Below are 23,013 nucleotides of genomic sequence, written 5' to 3'. Positions count from 1 at the left end.
TCTTTCCTCTTACTCCATTCACACAGAGAGGAGTTTTCGTATTAGTTTTCAATTCTGAAGAGGGTTTTTGCCAAAATGTATACTAATCTTTATTTATTAGTGAGGTGGCAATACTATCCACTCGCTGTTGAATTTCATTTTTTCAGAGCTACTTTGAAAACCGTTCATTACTTTTTGCTGTGTTCGACAGCCGGCCCTGAGGGTGGTTTTCCGGCCTCGGAATATATTTGCCTGCAACCATATGATTCCAAAATACTAATATTGTCGCAAGTCATTATAATATTTATCAGGAAAAGGACATCTGCATGTGTTCCGGTATATTCTGAACAGACTCATATTTTACCAGGAAATAGATTGCCATCACGTTTTTAACAGGATTTCAATAAATCAATCATACTCATTTTTCTAGGTGTATGTTGATAAGGATGATGACCGTGTCTTCAACTCCAACTAATGTGTTTGTTTTGTATTTTGTTGTTGCAGAAAATCTCCATTCCTAATGCGAGTGGCGCGGGGGGCGCGCAGCCCGTGACATTCCGGTTCAGCCTGGCCAACAACGCCGAGATGGAGGGACCACAGGTAACCTATAATGGCCTCGGAGGCTGAAACGGCTCTTGAGTAAACTAACCGGGTTCATGGGGTGAGGTTTGTCCGGGTCTTGGCGACAGATGCGTCTACCCACCGTGGCAGGCTGGATTAGGAGAGACTGGTTGAGGTAGAACTCGCACCGAGTGGAAGGGACGGATTCATACGTCCGTCACTCCTGGACTCGCTGAACTCCATGGTCCGCGCTAGGACCCGCACCGTGCGGCATGAAGTTCGTAACCAAGATCTCGGAACCCGGACCCGCTCTTCACCGAGAACTCGGGTTCTTTTAAAAGGACGCACTCCTCGTAGGCCTCCGGCAAAACGCGGAACTTACTAATCTCTAAATTAGCTCTACGATACATGACTCACCCCCATGGTGTGAAGGAGACCTCTCCGTCTCCGTTGGTCTGTTTGCCCTCATTCTCTAATCTGATTTGAGATGCCTTGATTAACTTCTGTTTCTGGGATCTAATGAACTTGGATGCATCGTTGTCCAAACATGAACTAATTTGATCATTTGGCTGATTATTTATTTATTAAGACATACACAATACAATAAGACACAGTTAATGATGTTTTTCGTTATTACATAGTTGTAGTACCTTTTACGTATGTCCATAAAATATCATTACGTAATTTCGCCTGACATTGTTCTGAAAACTTAACTAATGATTTAAAGTTAAAATCAATGAATTTAAATTAATATATGAGTAGGTAACAATTATAAAAGGAAGAAAGTGTGTGGAGAGAAAAAAAATAAATTGAAATCGAGAATTATAATATGCTCACGAATTGTAATTGACTGTTAATACATAGAAGTTTTGAAAAATGAAGTGCAAGTATTTTTGATATATGTCACGCTAAGAAATTTTATAAGATAGTTTTGTATGTTAGAAAGGAATCATGAAAGATATCTAAATGTAGTATTTTTTCGAAGTGGGTGTAAGTTGTGATTGCGCGAGTAATTACGTTGTTTGCTGCATTGGTATTGTTGGCTTCAATATCAAAAAGTGTAGTGTGCCTGGTACGCCTCGTTGGAACATTTAAACCAATGACGGATAGCAATTCGGGACTATCTATTTTATTGTTTAGCACAGAGGTTCCTAAAGTGGTCTATATGGACCCCCAAGGGTCGATATCGGCTTGCTGGGGGTCTATGTCAGCGAGAAAAAAAAATTGTGGTCCACGACATTCAAATGGGGGTACATACGAGCGGACCCCCATTTACCTCAACTCAATATTTAGGAGTTCCGTAAATGACACAATACACCTAACACAAATAACACAGTTTACGTAATACTAATAATAGACTGAAAAAATACTTATTTGATATTTGTATTTTTATATATCGTAAAGTTGTTTGTTGAGGTACATAAATAGTCTACGTTCCTTTTCTCGTCATATATCTCGTCGTAAATATATTGAACCAAAACATTGCACATTGGAAGCCGCGATTTTTCCTAGTTCCTCAACTTTTTTTTGAAAAACGTCCAGGATAATAATGACTAATGACGTTCAATATTTAGATGTACTTCACACAGACTTCGAAACTAAGTTTGAGGACATTTTGACTGTGGAAATGGAATGTTGAAGAATCGGATGTGACAAGAAGAACTGATCGGAATAAGCGCTAACAAAGAACTTAAGGGGCAGTTCTGCAGGGCCAGCTACAGAAAGAAATTCCCGTTGCTTATCCTGCTCCATTTTCATTTGGTGTAATACCTCACAAGGGCCCCTGTCTGCACAATGCAAAAACAGAGGAACTATATCGCCACCCGGTTGTCGGGCAGGCAAGGGAAGGGAATCTTTTTACGAAGAAAATAAATGATTATCACATGGGACGTTAGTAGTTTTAGGAAAATTCAATATTCGGCAGGCAGGGGGTCTATCGAAAAAAAATATTTGGCAAGTGGTCTACGGGGCAAAAAGTTTGGGAAACTCTGGTTTAGCAGATTATGTAGAAACAACAGATCTGACAATGAGCGTCTTTTTTGTAAAGTTAACATATTATTTGTAGTTTTGTTGTATTTTTTGAGTAAATGTTTCGAAAATTTATTCTGTATACTTTCTACTAAATCTATGTATACCTTATATTGAGGATTCCATATTGTGGAAGCATACTCCAGTTGACTTCTGACCAATGAACAAAACAACATTTCCAGAGTCTTAGCACTATTGAAAACTTTGCATATTTTTAATAAGATACCTAGCATCCCGTAGGATTTTGATATAATGTGTTCGATGTGCTTATCAAAAATTAATTTGCTATCTAAGTAAACACCTAGATCTTTACACATAGGTTGTAAAGGTTTCGTTGTTCAAGTTGTATCGGTAGATGATTTTGTTTTTATTTCTAGTAAACGTAATCGAGTGACACTTAGATATGTTTAAGGACAATAAATTTGATTCATAGTAGGTATGCGCACAAATTATCAATATCGCTAGATTTACTAGATTGATGCAGTGGTAACCTAATCATAATTTTCGTGTGATGGATGATCTATGGCTGATCAAAATACATTTTTCTGGAATCTCCTCAGTTCTACTTAATGCGGTAATCCCTTACACAGACATCATAATAATATTAATTTTTTTAAACATAATTTTATTTTAAAACTTTTTTTTACCTAAAAACTACCGTAAAACGTTGGAATTCAGAAAAAACTTACTTCTAAAATCATGTAGAATCACCCCGAAGTTAGCGCTCTTTACCCCCGGACACTCACATTTTTCATGAATTTGGAATGAGCTTGCGACTTTCGCTTTTCATTTAAACCGAACCTCAGATGTAGTAATTGTCAAATCCCTTTCTCTCCCTCCCAACCGGGTGGCTATAGAACTCCACTGACTTATACTGTGCAGGCACAGTCGACAAAATGACTTGACACGCACGCCCCGTACCAGAGGTGTCTGCAAACAAGCTAAGGAGTGAATAGCGAGCCACCACGAGCGAACCCAACCACCCACTGTGCGTTAGTCAGCTAGCTGGCCAGCCAATAGTAATCATCATTCATCAGTAATCCGTCAGCTACGTCACTAGCGACTGTCCCTCCCGCGTCACTACTACTGCTACTGCTTCTGCTTCTGCACTTCTGCCAGAACATAATATATCATACTAGTAGTCCGGACGTTATTGTCAGTACTTGTCGCCTATTATAGAATGTAAGTAATATAATTAATACTCCCTGTGATGTTGATTTTTGGGACCATCTCCAATTCCCGGATCTAAGTCGTATTTGGCTATGGCCAATTTATTCTTTCTGAGCGCAACCAATACTCTCCCATCGTTCCCATGTTTTGGAAAATTATTATCTTATTTCTACCTACATAGTAGGATTTTTATCGCCAAGTGGCATCTCAGGATGACAGGCCCGAAATTTCAGTTGCTCTTTATGCTCGCTAAAAGAGACATTTACGTCGCTAAAGTTTCTCTCTGCTTGGAGCCCTGGCAAGATAAGCCGACTGATACTAATTATTAATGATCCGTAAGCGTGATTAATTTGCAGTTAAAACGTGTAAAAAGATAAAAAATTTACATTGCACAATTAATTGGTACTTTTTAAAGAAACTGATTACACCAACCACACTGTTGCAAAAGTAAAGTGAATATTGCCCTTAAATATGTATATTTTTATGAGCTGTTATTTTACACAATTTAAACGGACTTTATAAATAACGAATAACAAACAAATCTACGATTATAAACGGCATTTTGATCAGCTTCTTACTTCTCAGTATACAAAGAATATAAGATTAAACATTTCAAAGATAATTATGCATATTTACCATTCTTAGAACAAGCATTATGTAGTGAGGCAGATGCTATTATTTTCTCGTAAATGAAGGTCCAGGACTGAAATCGAAATAATCTGTGATTGCACCATTACAGATTACCATAAATATAGATTGACATTATTATTTTTCATAATTTGCAGGCAGATATTTGCACGGGCTAAAATCTAAGTAGGCAGACAAATATTCGATGGTAAAAACGTAACATAATTATTTCGTTTTGCTTTAGACCCGCCTTATCTCGACTTGGTCAAGTCGGGTTACCCGAAACTCGAATACGTACCTCCGTTATCCAAATTCCAAACTTAATTCCAAACTATTTTATAATTGTTACTTTTGTTCTACCGCTGGCTGAGCTGGGGCGAAGGTCGCCTCGTCTCACTTGGCATTGTACACAACACCGAATGAAGAATTATATGTAACTGATACAGTCATCTTTGGTTGCTAAATAAGGGACGTAGTCTAATGATGATTTTAACACTGGGCTGTATTTGTTAGAATAAAGTGATATGGATTTATTTCCAATCTTCTGAAATCCAGGTCCTTCACCATTTCACAAGCGGCATTTTCCGCCTACAATTAATGGTGGGACTTATTTGTGATCCGGGAATTTTTGTATTTCTCTTAAAAAAATAATAAATAAATTGGTCCGCTGTATTATTATCCCTAGGAAGTGGGAGACGCGAATATACTTCTCGGCGACTCACCTGCGCTAGAGGGAGACGAACGACTAGCGCTGTCTCCGCTCGGCCCACATTCCTACAACGGTACATACCTCCACCCGATAGCGATTGTTAGCTAAAATATTCTTCTAATAATGCGGTCACTGAATAAATTGCCGACTACTGCCATTATTTATTGGGCCTCATTCACCAAATTACAGAGTTTTTAGAGCCCTGCAATTTGGTATCCCATTTTTGCATTTATCTGACGGGAATGCCTGATCTATTTTTAAGTGTCAATGTGCATTTTTCGTTACCTGTGCTACCTTTGCACGTAGGGTATCTGACGGGAATCTTAAACTTGAGTCTAATTATTCTAAACAGTCCTAGTTACTTTTAAAGTGATGCATATTTCACTACTGTGCTACTTTTGCATGTACATACCTGACGAAAATCGACAACTTGAGACTAATTATGGATGATAGTTATTTTAGAGGAATGCAATCTTCATTAACCACTTTTTTGTAAATATCTGACGGGAATTTAAAAGTTGGAACTATTCGCGAAAGGAGTTTTGTAAAGCGATGCACTTTTCCCCAATTCCAAAAATTCGTGGGAGTAGATTTTTTTAGAGCAATTCAAATTTCGCAATACACACAACACATACAATTTCCTTAGTCTTGCTTTTAATATACCTAAAATTACACGAATGCCATAGAAATAATGTTCAATGTCAAAGTCAATGCTCAATTATAGAAAAATCACAAAGCATTAAATATCTCTGGGTAGTAATTGATAGAAATCTTAGATGGGACCGACATATCAAAGGTGTCACAGAAAAACTTATATGTTTCTTTAAAAATCTGAGAAATGTGGTAAATAAAAAGGACATAAAAAAAATATATTACACTTTATGTCATTCTCGTATTGAATGTGGAATTATAGGGTGGGGATCTGCTGTATCTATGTATGTATACATAACTTGAACAAAATTCTAAAATAATCATAAAGACCATACTGAAAGTATAGTATATACATACCCATAAGAACGCATTCGTTTTAAATTTTCAATAGTTTTGATTTACCAAATGTACAACAAATATATGCTAAAAATATACTATTGAAACTTTTCAAAAATACTGAATCCCCTACAATACCGTGTATTCATCAAACAAAGTAAAATCACAATGACATAAAAAATATTCCAGGTCATAAAACCACATTCGTACTAAGAAATTACATTTATTTTGCGACAAAAAAAACATCCTCCCCCCAGATATAAAGCGAATAGAAAATTTTGAAAATTTCAAGAATAAAAATCTTTCTGAAAGAGACTAATGAAAAAACTCCGAAAAAACATTAAATCGACATAGAAAACTAATATAACAGGAATACAGTTTACAATACATTATTCACTTTCATATTTTGTACGTACAATGTTTAAATAGTCGTTATAATAATAATACATTTAAAAAATACCTACCCCAGTAATAATAATCCACGTTTTTATTATACCATCCGTTATCAAGACCCGATTATTCGCTTTTGATTATTCCGGATAATCGGCAACACTGGATTTCTTATACCATCCGTTATCAAGACCCGATTATTCGCTTTTGATTATTCCGGATAATCGGCAACACTGGATTTCATTGCAATCAAAGCCATTTTATAGACAACTAGTTTATCGATAATAAAGCTGAGCTGACAAAACACATGTCAACATGGAAAACAAGGTTTAGATAATAAATACAGATAATTAATTGAATGAAATTGTCCGCTGGTCTTGTGTTGTACGAAAGGAACACAGATCTAAGAATGATAAACTTATTAAATGATCAAATTATGAAGTTAAATATCATGACATAATGAAGTAACCAAAATACAAATCATTCCAAGCCAACTCGTCCAAATAAATGTACACATGTACACAGTACATGTCTTCCTAGGACGCCCCGATAGTAGTATACGAGTACAGTGATATTATCTCGACCCAGTTTAGTCAAGTGTAATAATAATTACAGAAATAGATGTATTATTATTATGGTGCTGAGGTGAGGCGCACTTTGTTTTGTAATGAGTGTAATGAGTAATCATAATATGCTTTCAATATCAATAGAGATACCAACGCAACAACCTAGTAATACAATACTCTTCACCCCTGCTACCTTTTATTTCATAGCCCGCACCAAAAAACTATTTAAATATATTTTCTGTCTTTTTCATTCAAATTTTACTAATAACTTCATGTTCTCGTCCTATACTTTTCATGTATACTTGAATATTTAATTTTTCTGACAAAATTATAGTTGTCTCTGACTGCATTATTTTATATTTATTAAATCTATTTTTGTTGTTGTTGTTGTTAATATTATTAAGATTAATAATTTGCTCGTGAGGAACGGTATTTTGTAAATGAACAATATGAACATGGTAGTAGCGTCACTTTGTGCTGACATTTTCCTAATTTAGCAAATATTAATTATTACTGAAATTCGATAGAAAAGTGTAATTATGTTACGGCAGCAGGGCTGGATTCTGGACATGTTTGCAATAATTTACAGGTTATATCTTCGATTGCGCTTAAAATTTTGTATGTAGTGTGAAGGGCCGCTAACTATGTTAATTGAATTATGTGAATGGGTCTTTTAAATGCCCGTATAATGAAATCAAATGTTTAATATCTCAAATCACAAACTAACAGATTGACCTGTCTGACCTCGATTGCATTGGGATTGGGTTATTCTTGTTGCGGTTAATTAGTTGTAAGTTAGGTTAGGATTGACGTTCTTACGTCAGACTGCAGTGGGTATGTTACACGGTTGTTACAGTAGTAACAGTTCTGACAGGAAGTGGACTGGTCCCTAGTAGGAAACCTCGACGCTTCCCAGAACAGACCTGACATACGATTGATTGACTAATAATTGGCCGACTGCTGTTTCAGCAGTGAAGAAGTGGCAAATGTAGTTCCACGCAATATCCAGAGATTTGAGAGTTCGTGATGCGTGGCGCGTGGTGCGTGGTGCCTGCTGCGTACCACTCCGCTCCCGGACGCGGACGGTATAATAACCATCAGAATCTGCTTCTATTTGCGTTATAATTCGTGTAAAAATAAGGCGTCACATTGTTGTTGTGTTATCAATCAGTATTATTGTTCAGCTTGCGTAGTACCTAACTACTACCAATATTATTGTCTAATTGCAACGGCAGTATTAACGTAATTCCTGAGTTTTATTGTGTGCAGCTAGCAGGATCAGGTTGAACAGCTAACAGTCACTGTTGTCTGGAGACACGTTTGTCAAATAACCTAATTGCCGAATAAAGTAAGTAACCTTATGGTGCCGACAGACGTAGCTATAAAAGATCAAAAGATATTTGGCTTGGCGTATTTCGGCATATCGCTCGCCGTACATTTCCAATTGAAATGTATGGCGAGCGATATGCCGAAATACGCCAAGCCAAATAACTTTTGATCTTTTATAGCTACGTCTGTCGGCCCCCTTAATGCGGCGCCCGCTCTGTACACTATTCCACTGTTGGAAGATTGACCCGAAAACCCATTACCGCAGCCAGCAGTCCCGAGCGCGTGTAAGCCTGAATTCTGGGATGGCAAAATAAATCTGCCGCTGAGAGTCCCGTTGGAATGTCTCCCCTTTTCTCATTAACGACACATGCGTATTAACTGGAGAAAAAATCCGTTCACATAATTCGTGGTTCGGTTCGCGGTTTGTTTCCTGTTTATACGCAGCATTACTGAACAGCTGAGAACTCTGTTGTAACTTCTCTATCGCCTTAGAGGATTACACGTATCGTGTAATAAAGCCCAGCTACACTACTCGCGAAGTTGATCGAAGTTGACCTAATACGATAGTGTGGGCACGAACTTCGCTTCGCTTCGGGCATCTTCGCTTCGCTTGGCCCGACTTCCGATTGTTGTCGGTAAATGCGCCCGAGTCAAAGGACTCGAAGTTCGAACACGAAGTGTCTGCCCACACTACTCGGTTCACTTCAGTTCGCTTCGAGACGTCGTGTTTGGTGGTTGTGCGTGCGCAGAGTCATAGTGACTATACGTAATAAAATATGGCTTCTACACTGTGGTCACAGGACCTAATTTTTTTGTTCCTAGAAACACTCCAATCCGAGTCGGTTATTTGGGACCCAATTGAAAGGGACCATAAAGATAACTAACTAACCATCACGCCGTTTCCCCGCAGGGGTAGGCAGAGATGACGGACCGCCAAACTACTCGGTCTTGGCACACACTCCTTGCCTCATTCACATTCATACATCGTCTCATACATACTCTTCTATTATTCTGACTCTTGACATGGCCCGACTCGAGTATCTGATTCACTTGATCGTGCCATGTCTTCCTCGGGCGTCCCCGACTTCTGCTACCATTCACATTTGCATCATATATCCTCCTTTTTTTTATTTTTTTTTATAGTGAATACCTCACAAGAGTCCCAACTGCTCCAGTCTGGAGCCAGTGAGACTATGGCATCCCCAATTGGGGGATGTTGTGAGGCTGAAGGTAAGTGGGGAAGGGAAAGAGGAAGGTGGGGAAGTACCTGGCTATTCAGATCTAGTCACTAAACACGGCTAAAGCCATTTGGAGCAACGTTTCAATTCTGAATGGTGGTCTTACACCAGGGCGATACTGGTAGTATCTTCCACTCTGGAACGTGCCGCAAATATACTATATATTATTTTAATTAATTAATTGTGAAATAACACAAATTAATCAAATAAAATTTATTTGCGCACGCCGGGTTCGAACCCGCGACCTTCGGAATGGCAGTCCAATGCGTTACCACTGGACTATGCCGGCCGTCACGATCTTCGCTCATTCGCTCTACATGCCCAAACCATCTAAGCGTCCCTTTCTTAATCTTACTCATTACGCTTACATCAGCTTTGCACTCTTTGCGGATCTCCACATTCCTCACACGATCAAACATGGTTTTACCACACATACGCCCTTGAGGTGATTTTTCACAAAAACGGCGCTTTACAAATTATCCAATTATTATTATTATCATTATACGCCTCAGGGATATCATTTCAACAGCATTTAATCTACTTTCATCCTTTATGGTTAGTACACACGCAAAGCTCACATCAAAAGTTAATGTACAGCGCATCATCTTTTCTACCGACACACGACGCTATCAAATATTTGTACCTATGGTAGGAGAGGGGGTCAGTTGAATTCGAGAGCGGCCGAGGAACATAATTTCATCTGTCAAGTGACAACTTTACTAAGGGAACACGGAACTTAGTTGGTAGCTCCGTAATTAAAATGACCCCCTCTCCTTTTTGCGGCGGAGAGGGGGACGCATAACTTTTCAAATATCGCGTCGGGAGCGGTTACGTAAAATAAATTCGGTTAGCGAAGTTCAGAACCACACTTATAGCGCGTTATCTTTTTACGTGTGTCGGGTCTGTATGGGATTGTATGGCGAGCGCTATTGTGCTTTATATTATCTGTTGATGTGAGCTTTGCGTGTGTACTAACCATTATTTGCCACTTGAACGTCCATGTTGCCTAGTGCACGGACTCCGAGAGACTGAGCTACTCGCGAAGTTGCACGAGTGTGTGGGCACGCACTTCGGACTTCGGCTAACTTCGTCGAGGACTTCGTCGAAGCGCCGAAGCGAGTAGTGTAGCGGCCGCTTTAGACAGAGACGAGGTTAGGCATATATCTACTATACGATGAAAGGTGGTGTTTACAAAAGCGAAATGACGTAGACCTTTGGTGCCGAGCAATAGAATAGGGCTACTAGCAGCAGCACTACTTACTGCTTCCTATATTATAGGCAGCCGAAATCAACTCTTCACTCTTCATCCTACTATTCTGCTATTTTTATAATAAACCAAAGTTTTTAAATAATATCCTAAACAAGAGGGTCGGTTACAATAATGATTTTGCCTGCGTATTTGTATAGCTAACGAGGGAGTGGATGAATATGATGTTTCTTCATTTGGGCAAGTACAACAAATACCTACCTATGGAGTCTAAGTGAATAAACAACCTTACTATACTAGCTCACTAGCTCTGCTTCTTCATTGGATTGTTATTTTACACACAAACTCTCTGGCTACGAAGGAATAAATAAAAAATATTCTTATGATTTGCATAACGGTGATCATTCAATTTATTATTACCATTGTTGCTTACTTCTTATTTTTTTACTATTTCTATGCTATTGTTTGTATATTTTTTATTATTTTTGTTTGTTGTTGTTTTTTTTTAAATAAGGATTTAAATTTTTATTGCTGCATTACATAAAATGCATACTGTACTGATTAAAAGGTGTCTATGTTGTGCGGGCGGCGTTTGTTTGATTTTATATAAAACCAGAAGAAGGTCACTGTTTACACGAAATTTTGATAAACTCGGAGAAAAGCCCGGGCAACGCCGGGACTTAAGCTAGTTATGTGTAAAGCTCAATTTGGGGGTAAATAAATAATAATGCTCTTATCGGAGGCTGGCTATCAGGGCAATGTTCTCCCTGCCGGCTACAGGCCGGAACTGCACTTGTACCAGCCTCGTATTTAGAAAAGATGAGATCTTCCCCTCCCCTCTATTATTATTATCATTGTCGTGAGTAATTTGTCGTTCCTCGTCATGTTATGACCAAGATATTGCAGTTTACATATTTACACGCAGTGTTGAACATATGATTTGAAACTTTAAAATAGTGTAGATCTCATTTTTATAATTTTTTAAATGTGAGTACCGCACAAGAGTCCCAACTGCTCCCAAGCATCTGGAGACAGTGAGACTTAGGCATCCCCAATTAGGGTATGTTGTGAGGCTGAAAGTAGTGAGGAAAGAGGAAGTTGGGAGAGTACCTGGCTATTCAGATCTGGTCACCAAATACTTCCAAAGCCATTTCAAGCAACGTTTCAATTCTGAATGGTGGTCTTACACCAGGGCGATACTGAGAGTATCTTCCACTCTGGAACATGGTGCAAGTATACTTTATATTATTCATAGATGTTTAGAGGCTGATTTGATTCAGTGTCCCGCCTGTCTTGAGGTGGTATTGGTTCAGAAATTATGGGTAATTTATTAATTTAATTAAATAAAGTTTTCTTAAATCCTGCTTGTACAGATACGCATTAAGGTGAAGCTATAAGTGAAATCACTATTTAGATTAATCTTTACTGCAAATCGGTATAGGTTATCAATACCAAAAATATACTATGAATACATTGAAGTTTGTTCTATCGCTTGGCTTGATCAGAATTAAAATAAAATTGTTAATTACTTCATGAAAAATATAAGCGTAAACTACTAAATAGATTTCTTTTTCAAGAGTTTACTATCATAATAATAATAATTGGATAACGTGTATAGCGCAGTTTTTGTGCAAAATCACCTCAAGAACTCGTATAAGAAACAACTTTTATATGGCTATGTTTATTTGCTACCACTTGTCTTGATTTACTTTTTTTCCGTTTTTATTAAATTATTCACAAAAAATGAAAATCCACTTAGGCGCTTACGTAATAATTTTTTCGGTGAAAAATTGTATTGAATTCTAAATAGAATTTCGTCAGAAGACCGCGGAGCGCGGCAACGGACAGACCTCAGATCTGTGCCAGTTTTTTTAACGGATTTTTCCGTGTTTAAATAACTTTTCTTCATTTTTAGTTCTCAAACTGTGAGCGTGTAAACTAGTCTTTTTCAGATATTATTATTTTTCATGACCAAAATAATATATCGTCTCAATACATCTTTTTGAAATTCACTTTCGTTTTCTTGAAAGAATATTTCAATGAAGTGGATTCTTGGAAGTGAAAATTAACCCACTACTCGACATCCGATCGAGCTGAAACTCGGCAGATAGTCTCTTTGTCGAAAATAATGCATTTTGGTGGCACAGTTAATATACGCAATAAATGTCGGTCCTACCAAATTGGGATTTGGCTCAGTTGTAAGCGTGGTTGACTCCAGTTCCCTTGGAGGAATGTTTACTCCTCGGTAAAACAGTTATTTAGTAATTAGGAATCTTGGAAGTGGAAATTAACCCACTACCCGACACCCAATCGAGCTGAAACTCGGCAGATAGTCTCGTTGTCGAAAAAAATGCATTTTGGTGGCACAGTTAATATACGCAATAAATGTCGGTCCTACCAAATTGGGATTTGGCTCAGTTGTTACCTTGGCTGTTTACAAAAGTTGTTGAGTTGTCAACAAAACTCCGGCAGTATGCGTCCACCAGTTGAAAAGGGTTTCAGCAAGCATGCAGAAGCGTCAACGGAACAAGATCTTTCCTGGCGCTTACCACCTATTGCAGGTTCGCCGCACACGGCAAATGTATTATTTAACGATTCCTTGCCTCGCGCAGACATGATATACAATCTGAGTTTCGTGATTATTATTATTATTATTTTTTTTTATTTGGTACAATATTTTTTACATTATAAGTTTTCCAGTAATGTAAGGGAATATATAATAATATATTATATTCTAACCCCTTCCATAATATATTATGGAAGGGGTTAGAACAAAAATACTTTTGGCTTTCATATTCCTCTTAAAACATTAGCTAAAATTAAATTAAATCTCTTCAGAATCATAAAATCTCATTTTAAGCAATAATGATGAACTAGCCTGAAACACAAATATAAATTGAAAAAATCTTCCTAGAAAAATAAATGGAATTGAACCCGCACCTTCTAATTGCCGGTCCTGTGCACGGAACCACGTCTGTGCACTTAGGTTAGTAATTATTGCTTATAATAATTGGTTATCCTTTGTGCTTAGCATAAAAACCTTGTCATGTAAAAACATAATGTTATCTTTGATAAAAAAAAGTCCAAAAATCGTGTTCATCAAAGTCAAATCATTACTAGGAGTATTGCTTCCAAACATAGACTTATATAATTCTGAAACATAGTTTTCTTTAGCCCATCTGAGCCTAATTAATTAAATGACTAATCGCAATTCCTTGTACTTATAACCTTTATTTTATTTTACAAATTTAAATCGAATTTGAAATTTTCTGTTTTTATGCACGCGGATATCACTGTATGACGAAATATGTACACGCAAAATTCACCGAAACCTCCAAGAAAAGAAAGTATAGCCTACTTTATCTGTCTGAATTTTATTTTAAACTAGCTCCCAAACTATATAAAAACTAGAGTAATTTACTAAACTAGTTTTCCTCTTATTTTTACAAGTGTGCAAAATTTCATTAATCTCACGATTTACCTCGCCTGCCCGCAACAAACACTTTTCGTTATTTTATTTTATTTAAATGTTTTTTAGGAGGGCAGTCAGTTTAAAATTTGTTTGTGTTTCTTTTTATGTATCGCTGTGAAAATTAGCTCAGTAATAATAATTATAATACACACATTTTGAATATGTCGAAGTATTTTCTTTGGAAGGAAATTCAGACCTTGCTATAGTTATTAATATTGGTTTGGTATAATTTATAATAAATATGACAAAATAAGAAAATTCATATAATTTCATCTAATAATCGAAAGTGATGGTGTTTAGGTTAGGCTAGGTTGTGTTGTGTTGTGTGTTCACGTAAGGTTGTGTTGTTGCAGGGATCTCTGGAGTGCCTGAAGGTGGCGGGGGCGCGGCAGCTGAGGAAAATCGGAGCGCTGCCCACCAGGATGAGGGTGCTGGCCAACGACGACGTGTACGAGGCCACCAAGCAACGCATGGCCGTCGACGCCGAGAATCTGAGGAGCAAATGGTGACTCTTTGAATAAAATCTATCTTCATGCAATATAATGTGTGTGGGGTGGTTCTGTAATGATTTGTTGTTTCTCTTATGTTGCAGCACTAGGGTAATAAAGCCAAACCAGACAGACATCGGGCGGAAAGTGAAGGTGAAAGGACAGCGGCCGCCCCCGCCTCGAGCCCCTTCCTCCTCCTCCTCCCTGCCTCCCAGCCTTCCCGTCCCCAACCCCAACCCCAACCCCCATACCCACCCTAGCCCTAATAACCACTCTAGCCCTTATAATATTAGCAATCACAATCATTCTAGTAATAATAATAGTAGCTCCAATCTTAACGCTAGCACCAACCATAGCAGTAGTGCCAACCACAACGGTTCCGCCAACCACAACGGTGCTTCCAACCATAACGGTGTTGCCAACCACAACGGTATTGCCAATCATAACAGTAACATGAACCACAACAGCAGCGTGATCCATAGCAGCAGCATCGCTAACCACAACGGTAACATGAACCATAGTGGCAGCAATTCCAACCACAACAGTAACGTGAACCATAGTGGCAGCAATGCCAACCACAACAGTAACATGAATCACGGCGGCAGCGGTGCTAACCACAACAGCAGCAGCACCAACCACAACGGGGCCAGCGGTCACTACGGCAACGGCAGCACGGCTCAGGGGGGCTACAACATCAGCGCCGTGGGCATGGGCTACTCCACCAACAACCCCAACGCACTCCCCATCGGGGGCCGCGAGCCCCCCTCCGCCACCTCCCAGGCGCAGAGGGCACCCAAACCCACCGCCCTGGGACGAGTGCCTATCAAGTGAGTCAATCATTAAAGACAATCCGTAAAGCCTTCTAATAGCACTGATTACTAAAGTTATTACCCGAGAGTGCTCTGTTCTTTCTTGTTTAGAAGTATGACTTTACCATGTATGGGGCAAGTAGAACCATCTATATATAATGCAAAGTGACAGACACTATTCACTTTCTATTCAATAGCTTTAATTGACTGTACTTAGCACTTCTGTCAGAACATGTTCCAATGTGAAATTCCAAGATACTAGACAATGTTCAGTCAACTAAATAGATAATGAGCAGCATTCAATATCTGATTATCAACATTTAAATTCAGATTTAGCAATATAATTATAATAGGTTATTTGGTGACCATGTTGTCAAGGATGTCAAATCTAGCAGTGTTTGCACTTAATATGGTTACCTTCCAGATACACCGTTCTGAATCTATTCATTGACCTGAACTTGGTCAGAATATTGTTATGATTATTTGTTGACATAATTTGATTAATCTGTTCCTACATCCGTGGGATTTCAAATATTCCAAATTATAATCTGAATTCATTTCACTCCATTTGCCAAGTATCAGATGCAATAATTCATCTCAACGCTCTTGTACGGAGCAAAGTGTGGACACTGACAAAAGCAGCAAAGATGAAAGTGAAAGCATTTGAAGCGTGGTTGTATTGTTGCGAAGTGAGAATTTTAGAGGTCATGACAAGAATGTCCAAAGACAGGGGTGACACAATTACTTCTTGAAATCATTACTCAATTTTTTTTAACGTTTTGACAAAACAATCTAAAGAAAAGACATTTTCTACAGTATCCTGGCAAACCTATTTGTGAAGGAGATAATATTATATACATACATTATAATTGTAACTAGCAGATAAAAACCCGCTACCGCAGTTTGAAAAATACAATAATTCTTTCTGAAAACAAGAGAGGGCGCCACTTCTGTTTACAACAATCTTACACTGTACAGTCATTAAGATAATAACACTATCAGATATTAATTTAATGGGTGTCAAGTATGAATGACTCATGCTTATAAGTTTATAGTAAAGCGTACTTGAAGTAGAATAGCACAAAAGTGTGCTTTACAGGTGCATTATTATTCTGATAGGGATGGGATCATGTAGAAGAAATCAAATCACTTTTTTAGCTTTCCATTTCATCTTACACATGTAATAAAATGTATTCTCACACTAAACAACCTGTATCTTTTCTATTACAGAGAACGACTTATTCAACTCTTAGCTTTGAGGCCATATAAAAAGCCGGAGTTGTATAGTAGGCTAAATAGTGGTAAGTTCATTTTCCCATATATTAATATATAAGTAAGTATTAACTTATTTTAGTAAAAACATTTTTAAAGTGATGATGTCATGGCGATTTCTTCTGGAAAGGAAATATACCATGCCAAGGAGTGATTCATATAAACACTTCCGCAAATCAATTTCAATGTATTGATAGAAATAATATGTCATTATTTAGACATAAAGGTATCACACATTATGCAGGGTTCCTACGAAGGATAAGTATTTATAGGAAGTAATATTTAACAGAACCAAAAATAACTTCTCTCAATTTATGTGAAATTGAGTTGAGTTCATTGCTGATAAATCAGCATTTATTGAAACTTAAACAAAAAAACAACAATGTTAGTAGATACCATTATTAAATTTCTATAAAATTTAATTGTTGGCTTTACATTTCCTAGCATTCCCGTCACCAGGTGTAACCTGTCCTGAGGTAGGTGACGGGAATGTACAAACAAATATTTCGTGGCAATATTATTGACAGATTAAGTGATTCTACTAGATAGTACAAAAAAAGGATACATAACATTTTTTGAAATTCCAATGTTTTTAGGTAAAAAGGTTGAGGTATCTGGGAAAATAAACATTTTTTCAAAAGAATTTCGAAAAAAGTTATTTATCTTTTTTACTTCTACCATCATGTAGTATCACCTCCCGAAGTAAGCGCACTTTATCCCGGACACTCTGTATATAAAGAAATAGAATAATATGAAGTGAAAATACAGGACAGCACTATTGGCAATGCGTAAAGAATAACAAGTTGATGATGACAGAATTACTAATGACTGATTTCTAATTTTAAATACATTGTAAAGAAGAAAAAACATTTAGAGCTTTCTTCCTGTCACATAGTTACAAGAAACCTGTATTTTGCCATCATGTCACACAGTTACAAGAAACCTGTATTTTACCATCATTTTTATCTTGGAAGAAACATGAAAATCAATTTTAACCGTGAGCTATATAATTAGAGGCGCTATTGTGTACTGATATCTCGTTGAAACGAGTTCCATTATTCAATGCGATAATTGGTGTGGGTATACTGGATTTTGTAGTTTCCGGTCGTTCAGCGTTAGAACTTTGGAGGCCAAATCAGACTAATTGGATGTGAAACCTATTTTTTCGCTTCATGTCTCACCTAAATATAATAGATCAATAATTTGAACTATCTCAGTGTCTAAATGTCATGTGAAATTTATTGATGGTGTAACTTTTATCATCATCACGGTGCTATAGATCCCAAGATGGAATTTATTTTTCCTCCAAAAATGATTTGCCTGCGGTCCTCGGTCCTTCCGCCTCTTGCTCGGTCTGATTCTGGGCACTGCTCACTTCCACTACATCATGAAGTTTGGTGTCCTATGATGGAGTAGCTATGCAAAATGTATATAGAATGTGGTGGTTATGTTTCAGAGGGAATTAAGGAAACCGAGAGGAGATTGATAAAGACAATCCTGCAGCAGATCTCCAGCATAAAGGACAACTGTTACCAGCTGCACCGGAATCTCTGGAACGATGTCATTGAAGACTGGCCACACTATTCGGAGGAGGAGAAACAAATACTCAAGCGGTAACTAACTAACTACATTACCTCATTACTCATTACCAGCTTCAACAAAAACTCTGGAACGTTGTCATTGAAGACTGGCCGCACTATTCAGAGGAGGAGAAACAAATACTCAAGCGGTAACTAACTAACTACATTACCTCATCTACTCAAGTGGTAACTAACTAACTACATTACCTCATTACTAATTACCAGCTGCACCGGAATCTCTGGAACAATGTCATTGAAGACTGGCCGCACTATTCAGAGAAGGAGAAACAAATACTCAAGCGGTAACTAACTAACTATATTACCTCATTACTCATTACCAGCTGAAACGAAAACTCTGGAACGTTGTCATTGAAGACTGGCCGCCCTATTCGGAGGAGAAGAAGCAAATACTCAAGCGGTAACTAACTAACTACATTACCTCATCTACTCAAGTGGTAACTAACTAACTACATTACCTCATTACTAATTACCAGCTGCACCGGAATCTCTGGAACAATGTCATTGAAGACTGGCCGCACTATTCAGAGAAGGAGAAACAAATACTCAAGCGGTAACTAACTAACTATATTACCTCATTACTCATTACCAGCTGAAACGAAAACTCTGGAACGTTGTCATTGAAGACTGGCCGCCCTATTCGGAGGAGAAGAAGCAAATACTCAAGCGGTAACTAACTAACTACATTACCTCATCTACTCAAGTGGTAACTAACTAACTACATTACCTCATTACTAATTACCAGCTGCACCGGAATCTCTGGAACAATGTCATTGAAGACTGGCCGCACTATTCAGAGAAGGAGAAACAAATACTCAAGCGGTAACTAACTAACTATATTACCTCATTACTCATTACCAGCTGAAACGAAAACTCTGGAACGTTGTCATTGAAGACTGGCCGCCCTATTCGGAGGAGAAGAAGCAAATACTCAAGCGGTAACTAACTAACTACATTACCTCATCTACTCAAGTGGTAACTAACTAACTACATTACCTCATTACTAATTACCAGCTGCACCGGAATCTCTGGAACAATGTCATTGAAGACTGGCCGCACTATTCAGAGAAGGAGAAACAAATACTCAAGCGGTAACTAACTAACTATATTACCTCATTACTCATTACCAGCTGAAACGAAAACTCTGGAACGTTGTCATTGAAGACTGGCCGCCCTATTCGGAGGAGAAGAAGCAAATACTCAAGCGGTAACTAACTAACTACATTACCTCATCTACTCAAGTGGTAACTAACTAACTACATTACCTCATTACTAATTACCAGCTGCACCGGAATCTCTGGAACAATGTCATTGAAGACTGGCCGCACTATTCAGAGAAGGAGAAACAAATACTCAAGCGGTAACTAACTAACTATATTACCTCATTACTCATTACCAGCTGAAACGAAAACTCTGGAACGTTGTCATTGAAGACTGGCCGCCCTATTCGGAGGAGAAGAAGCAAATACTCAAGCGGTAACTAACTAACTACATTACCTCATCTACTCAAGTGGTAACTAACTAACTACATTACCTCATTACTAATTACCAGCTGCACCGGAATCTCTGGAACAATGTCATTGAAGACTGGCCGCACTATTCAGAGAAGGAGAAACAAATACTCAAGCGGTAACTAACTAACTATATTACCTCATTACTCATTACCAGCTGAAACGAAAACTCTGGAACGTTGTCATTGAAGACTGGCCGCCCTATTCGGAGGAGAAGAAGCAAATACTCAAGCGGTAACTAACTAACTACATTACCTCATCTACTCAAGTGGTAACTAACTAACTACATTACCTCATTACTAATTACCAGCTGCACCGGAATCTCTGGAACAATGTCATTGAAGACTGGCCGCACTATTCAGAGGAGGAGAAACAAATACTCAAGCGGTAACTAACTAACTACATTACCTCATTACTCATTACCAGCTTCAACAAAAACTCTGGAACGTTGTCATTGAAGACTGGCCGCACTATTCGGAGGAGAAGAAACAAATACTCAAGCGGTAACTAACTAACTACATTACCTCATCTACTCAAGCGGTAACTAACTATGTAACGGCATTACCTACCTTCCTTATAATTTGTGCTTCTCCTTGGTAGCTGCTCTAAACAATGAAGTTGTACTACCTAGAAATTTGTTATTTGTGAGATAATCTTCTCCTTACTTTCTTACCTTAACTAAATAGGTAGTTTGCTTTACTTTATTTTAAAATCTTAATACATGTATGTGTTATTGGCTGATATTATGATTAAAGGTTATCACAGTCGATTGTATAAATGTATGGATATGTTTTAAGTATGTATATTTGTATTACATTTACCAAAAATGTATTGTAATGTATTTTTTTTAACTTTCACACTGCAATGTACTTCAGTACAGCACATAATACATGTACCTATCGGGGGTTTAGGATCACAGGGGCCTATCTACAAAAACATAGTTTTGAGATAAATGCAAATAAAGATTGGTGTAATCGACCAGCTAGGTCTTTTACACAGACTGTATGATAGGGGGCCGGTCAGTCCGTAGTTAGCTGCTAGGTCCGGGTAGAAATCTGCTTTACCCTTGCTCGGGTCGGTACAGGAATCTACTTTTATCCTTGCTCCGGTCGGTACAGGAATCTGCTTTATCCTTGCTCAGTTTGGGGCCGGAATCTGCTTTACCCTCGGTGCGGGAGGAGGCAGGCAGAGGCAGGAATCCAGGGGGAAGCCAAGTCAAAGAAGATCCAAGTTGAGATTCAGAGAGAAGCAGTCAGGAAGAGCAGGAGTAGAGTAGCTGGTGGCGGTCCAAGGCAGAGAGAGACCTGCTGAAGGCTGGCGCGCCGTATTTATTGCGCAATCCCCCTCTCCCGACTTTGGGGAGGGCGGGGTCAACGCGCTGCCTTCATTCGCGGGCTGTTGGTGGTCCGCGGGCTGTGACGTCCACTAAGATTTAATTAGCGGAGGTCACAACCTTTAGAACTACTCTACTCTTTATGCTCTTTTAATCGATCCTAACCACTCCTCTCTGGCATTTTTATTTATCAGTCAGTTGTACATATATTCATTCAGTGTGGGGGTCCCCGGCCCAACATATTCAGGGGAAATCTTATCTAATTTTCTTAATTCTAAATTAAAACAAATTTTTATTAACTAATTATGCTAAGGAGAGTCCGGCCGTTTTATCAATGTATTTTATTTCGTAATATCTACGGCCGAACTCTCTCAAACTTAGTCTAAACATTTCAATACATCGTCAATTCAAAATATTGTGCCGTACAGCGTTGCTTAGAAGCGCGCGGATTGGTCCCGGGCGGTCGCCGGGGCCGGCCGGGCGCCCTTGGTGAGGGGAAGCGACGCGGGGGCAAGCGTGACTCGAGGTATCGAAGCTCCACGCAAGTTCTAAAACCACGCTCCCGCGCGCTGCTTCGACCATTACGAAATGACGGCCGCCGGGAGCGGTACACACCGTCCGGTACAATTGGAATGCTCATCCACGGCTGTATGTACGAGATAGAATTTGGTGTCCCTGGTAAATATGATTATGGCCTTACTGAAACCAAGCTTAACTTGAAACACCAGTTTTTATTACTGGGCCCCTGTGATCCTAAGCCCCCGCTATTGTATTATTAATTACTGTACACTCCTCTTCCAATCACAAGCTAACGCTTCCATGAAAGAGTAGTATTCAAATCTCATAATATGTAGAAACTTAATGTAAATAGTATTTTATATGTACTTACCTTAGTTCTTTAATAAACAAACAGTAGGCATTATGTTGCTGTGATATAGCACCATGTAGTGCCTTCTCCTCCTTAATCCAATTTTACACTTCAGACGCTGTATCCATCATGAAAGTGTAGAGAAATGTTTGCTTAAATTAAATTATTCCAAATTATGTGTTGTAACATTGTTGTGCATACGTGTTTCAGTCGCAAGCCACAGAACCTCACCCCCCCCCTGAGCTCGGACTCGGGGCACTCCCCCTCCCCACCCCCGCCGCCTCCCACAGCGGGGCACAAGCGGCCAGCCCCCGTGCAGGCCCCCGTCCCCCCCACTGGCGCCCCGCCGGGCCCTGTCCACCCACTGCTGCCCGGCACGGGGCCCCCGCCGCCCATCAAGAAGCAGCGCATCGCCCACTCTAGGAAGCCGGGCCCGCAGGAGCCTAACACCAGGTGAACAAATAAAGCATATAGGTCATAGACCCATGGTGTTGTGTTAACCACCATTGATAGTGTTAGCACGGATACTATTTGTGACTACTCCACACTGAGTTTTCACTCCTTGCTGCTCGGAAAAGAGGGACATATATATCAACATATTGTTATTTATTTATTTGGACATTTTTAGTAGATTTTACCACAACTTATATGGTTCTAAGTATTAAATTATACACAGTTAATATACCTATTATCTGTGTCCTTAAAATATCTTGGTAATTTAGTCTGGGATGAAAATGATAGTTCTTAATCCTTTCTAATGATGTAAGTAGGTATGGGTAATAATAACAAAGAATACTAAATAGGAAGAAAGAGCGTGGAGAGAATTTGTGTGTAGGTTAGTTAGTTTTGTGAGAAATGAAGACATTTTTTT

General features: G+C 38.6%; 1 protein-coding gene across 1 annotated transcript in view; it reads left to right on the top strand.

The window, feature by feature from the left end:
• Su(Tpl) (Suppressor of Triplolethal) overlaps positions 1-23,013 on the top strand; it is a 121,155-nt gene that overhangs the window by 85,852 nt on the left and 12,290 nt on the right. Inside the window, exons 3-8 of the mRNA XM_089641100.1 lie at positions 484-579; positions 14,617-14,768; positions 14,856-15,578; positions 16,791-16,861; positions 18,289-18,445; positions 22,353-22,595. Of these exons, the coding sequence (XP_089497226.1) occupies positions 484-579; positions 14,617-14,768; positions 14,856-15,578; positions 16,791-16,861; positions 18,289-18,445; positions 22,353-22,595 (1,442 nt within the window). The remainder of the gene's footprint in view (positions 1-483; positions 580-14,616; positions 14,769-14,855; positions 15,579-16,790; positions 16,862-18,288; positions 18,446-22,352; positions 22,596-23,013) is intronic.

Source organism: Hesperophylax consimilis, chromosome 2, assembly GCF_061612785.1.
Source record: "Hesperophylax consimilis isolate HC1 chromosome 2, BYU_Hcon_1.0, whole genome shotgun sequence".
Lineage (NCBI taxonomy): Eukaryota > Metazoa > Arthropoda > Insecta > Trichoptera > Limnephilidae > Hesperophylax > Hesperophylax consimilis.
This window is presented reverse-complemented; position numbering and strand designations above follow the sequence as displayed.